This window comes from Ptychodera flava, unplaced genomic scaffold, assembly GCF_041260155.1.
Source record: "Ptychodera flava strain L36383 unplaced genomic scaffold, AS_Pfla_20210202 Scaffold_29__1_contigs__length_4469600_pilon, whole genome shotgun sequence".
Taxonomy (NCBI): domain Eukaryota; kingdom Metazoa; phylum Hemichordata; class Enteropneusta; family Ptychoderidae; genus Ptychodera; species Ptychodera flava.
This window is the reverse complement of record NW_027248351.1, coordinates 2,928,245-2,931,840: the sequence shown is the minus strand read 5'-3', so window position 1 is coordinate 2,931,840 and position 3,596 is coordinate 2,928,245. Positions and strand designations below refer to the sequence as shown.

At 42.7% G+C, this 3,596-nt stretch overlaps 1 protein-coding gene across 1 annotated transcript; it reads left to right on the top strand.

Moving 5' to 3' along the window:
* The first annotated feature begins 828 nt into the window (after window positions 1-828).
* On the top strand, window positions 829-1,518 carry LOC139127134 (modulator of apoptosis 1-like). The gene has a single exon (XM_070693054.1). The coding sequence runs from the start codon at window positions 829-831 to the stop codon at window positions 1,516-1,518; it is 690 nt and encodes a 229-aa protein (XP_070549155.1).
* The last annotated feature ends 2,078 nt before the right edge of the window (window positions 1,519-3,596 follow it).

Below are 3,596 nucleotides of genomic sequence, written 5' to 3'. Positions count from 1 at the left end.
CAACCCCGTTGATATCAGTATTGCATTGCATTGTTTGTTTTGTTTTATTTTTGACGAAAAATGGATGAGCATGAGAGAAAAGGAGTTGAAGTATATGATAAGAATGGTATTGATCTTAGACATTGATTAGTTTTCTGGGTTTTCCCATGCAACTATTAATAATGTGAGTGATTTATTGCAGTTTATTACCAGAGAATATAAAGATGCCGACTTATTAAAATATTAAAATGTGATGGGGGAATAGGTGTGATTTGCCACTCAGCCACAAAGAGGCATTGAGCTGATTCTTGGCATATGAAAAGAGTGGAGCCAACACTAGTGTTGGGATGTTTACTCCTGTTGCCGCGCTTTTTTTTTAACGCTAAGGTACCCATTCGGTCAAAGTCAGAGAAAAGGCTTCCCTGCATATGGCCAACAGTGATGGAGCATCTTACCGCCTGATGAGGGAGGCACTGGAACCTCTTAAGGAGGATTTGGGTTATTGGCGATGGCAATCAAGACTCCACCACCGTTGACCCAGCACATTTGGCTGGATTGGACGGCTACGATGACATAAAGCACAGAGAACCAGCAGATTTCTTTCCACTGCCTACCCCTCCCAGGAATAGTATGCCTTACCAGCCGAGAGAAAGACCCCAAAGCAGATCACCACCACAACGCCAAGCTGGCCCTAATGCGGTTTGGATGGATATGATGGAGAAACTTATGACTAACCCGCAACCAAGGACTAATGAGTCTGGGTGGTAATGTAAACTGAGTTTTCTCCAGTAGGCTGCCAGTACCAGTAATGAAGACGACTGTGAAAGTTGGGCAGATCAAGCAAAACAAATGATCAAAGAGTGGAATGTATCAGATGCAGAAAAGAAGAAGCGTATTGCTGAAAGCCTAATTGGACCTGCTATGAACACTATTAAGTCATTTACCCCAACACCCCATTTGACAGTACGTGATTACCTTGATGCCCTTGAGGGTTCGTATGGCACAAGACTTACCCCTGCCGAGTCTTTGAAGGCATTTCAGTCGTGTTATCAGAAAGCAGAGTGGTCACATTCTCAGTATTTGCAGGAATTACAGACTTTGTTGCGACGAGCAATACGACAAGGCAGTGTCAAAGAGTATGAGGCCGATTACCTTCGCCTGAAACAGTTCACCGATGGAGTGTTGTACAAAGAAAGCCAATTGTCATCGTTGCAACTCGACACGAGGCTCAACCACCCGCCAGGTTACGTCGAGTTATTGCAGATGATAAGGAAGCAGGAAGCACGTCAGGAAGAGAAAGCTAAGAAAAGAGCCCATGATGGGCCAATGCCAAGTGCCAGTACAAATTACAATGCTATATGTGATAGTTTTGAAGCAACCGCAACATCAGCACCAGTTGTACAGAAATCATTGGATAAGTCGGATATACAGCAAGTAGTGCAGCATGTAATGGATCAGATGATGAAGGGAAATGAAAACAAGCCACCCACACAGCCAGCCTCAAGTAACAACTGGTCAACGCCAACTAGTCGGCAATGACCCTGTCAGCAAAATCTCAGAAGGAGAGATTAGACCTAGTCCAATGTATCCACACCTTCCTCCAGCCCAACACCAGAAACATCGACATCAGCAAAGGAGTCATTGAGTTCTAACCCAGTGGGATTTGTTATGTTCAAGAATTTGAACTTTTTTAATTGTAGTTTGGACGGACATACGGAGAGGAAATGTCGGAGAAAGGATAACCTAGATCTACAGCTGGTCAAGCAGAAATTCGCACGAGCATTTTTTGAGTCGAAGGGAAACTAACGGGGACACCCAGAGTACAGGGACTGGTGGATGTCCAAGAAGAGTGTAGCCCCAGTAATATACACGAAGAAAGGAAAGACAAAATTGACAACATTGCACAAGTTAACGAACATTCCGTAGTCAGTAAACCACTACCCGAAGGGCTGGTAGGTGATAGTATGACTACCAAAGTGTTCGTCGATGGAGTCAGTTGCCAGTGTTTACTTGACAGTGGTTCCCAAGTCACCCTCATTTCGCACTTGTTTTATGACTGACACCTGTCTCACTGCCGCCTCACGCCAATTGAAAACTTGGTAGTCCATGGTGCAGGTGATCAAGTTGTTCCGTACTATGGGTATATTACAGTATCTTTTCGGATCCCAAAGGAGGTATCGGGAGTGGAGGAGACTTGAAAAACACTTGCTTTAGTTACCCCAGACCGTGACCAAAGTGGACCGCACTTGCTGAAACAGTGGCCATCTCAGCAGCTGAATTGCGAAACCATATAACCAGCTACAATACTATGGCGAGTTTCCCCTGGAACCCCTGTCTCCATGGTAGTGAAAGAGAAGAATTGGTTTACCTTGCAAAGAAATGATGAAGTGTTGAATGAAGTGATAGGCTACATTGAAGACGGAATGAAGAAAGTAGACTTGAAATCACTTCCTGATGAAGTCAAGATATTCTCAGACAAAGACACAGGCTATTTCTATGACATAGAGTATTGTTCCGCAAGACCAGAGATAAACATGGAAGGGAGACTAACCGGCTGGTATTACCGACCAAGTATAGGACACGAGCCATGGAAGCCTTGAATGATGACATGGGTCATATGGGAGTCGAACGAACTTTCAATCTCCTGAGAGCAAGATTCTTCTGGCCAAGAATGAGAGCAGACGTCGAAAAAAGTGCAAGACTCAAAGTAGGTGTGTACAATGAAAACAGCTGCACTGCTCCAATCATTAACATCTTCTCCAGCTGCCCGATGGAATTAGTCTGCATCGATTTTCTGACCATAGAACAGCAAAGAAGTCATACACAAGCTTGTGATTGCCAAAGCCTTATCGAATAAACAAGTCTGAGACGAGTTCTTGTATACTGATCTGATGTCACTTCTGGTTTATTACGATGACAAACACTAAGTTGTACATAGACGATTGTACCGTTGAAAGTGATGTCTACACGTTTCGAAGTACCAGAAATATAAGACCATAAAGACCGTAAAAGACCGTAAAAACTGGAATACAATGCGAAAATACAATGTGTCAAAAACATACTAATTAAAGTACAATCACAAGAAAGCGACAATGATTTCGTTGAAAACTGATTTGCAAACGAAGTCTTGTAATTTGATCAGACAAAGGATCGAACAGTCAAGTGCATGGATCATATACACTGCACTTGTCTGGCTAATTCACGATGAAGTCGAGACTCAAATCAGTAAATTCTGAGCGAAAATACACTGTAGGTAAAATCTATTCATGACAAATATAACATGAAATGTATATTTACCTCGCTGGCGACCTGTAAGGCCTTGGAATCAGGACAATTCTGATACGAGGAGAAAGTTTGACGAGTACAAAGTTTCTTCAGCTTTCTCTGTCCCGTAGTGGCAAAAGCGTAGGAATACAGTACAAATCTGAAGTGAACCACGTGTATCATCTTTGACACGGATTAAGTTAAGAAGTAGGACAATCTGTTTCTGTAAAATTCTTATTCAGGTTCAAGCATCAATCTCTGGGTAAAATGAGAATCTGAAACATCGAAACCAATATAGAAAATAGAACTAATTTATGAGAGGCGGCTTTGTCCGCAAGGAAAGAGGTGAAATG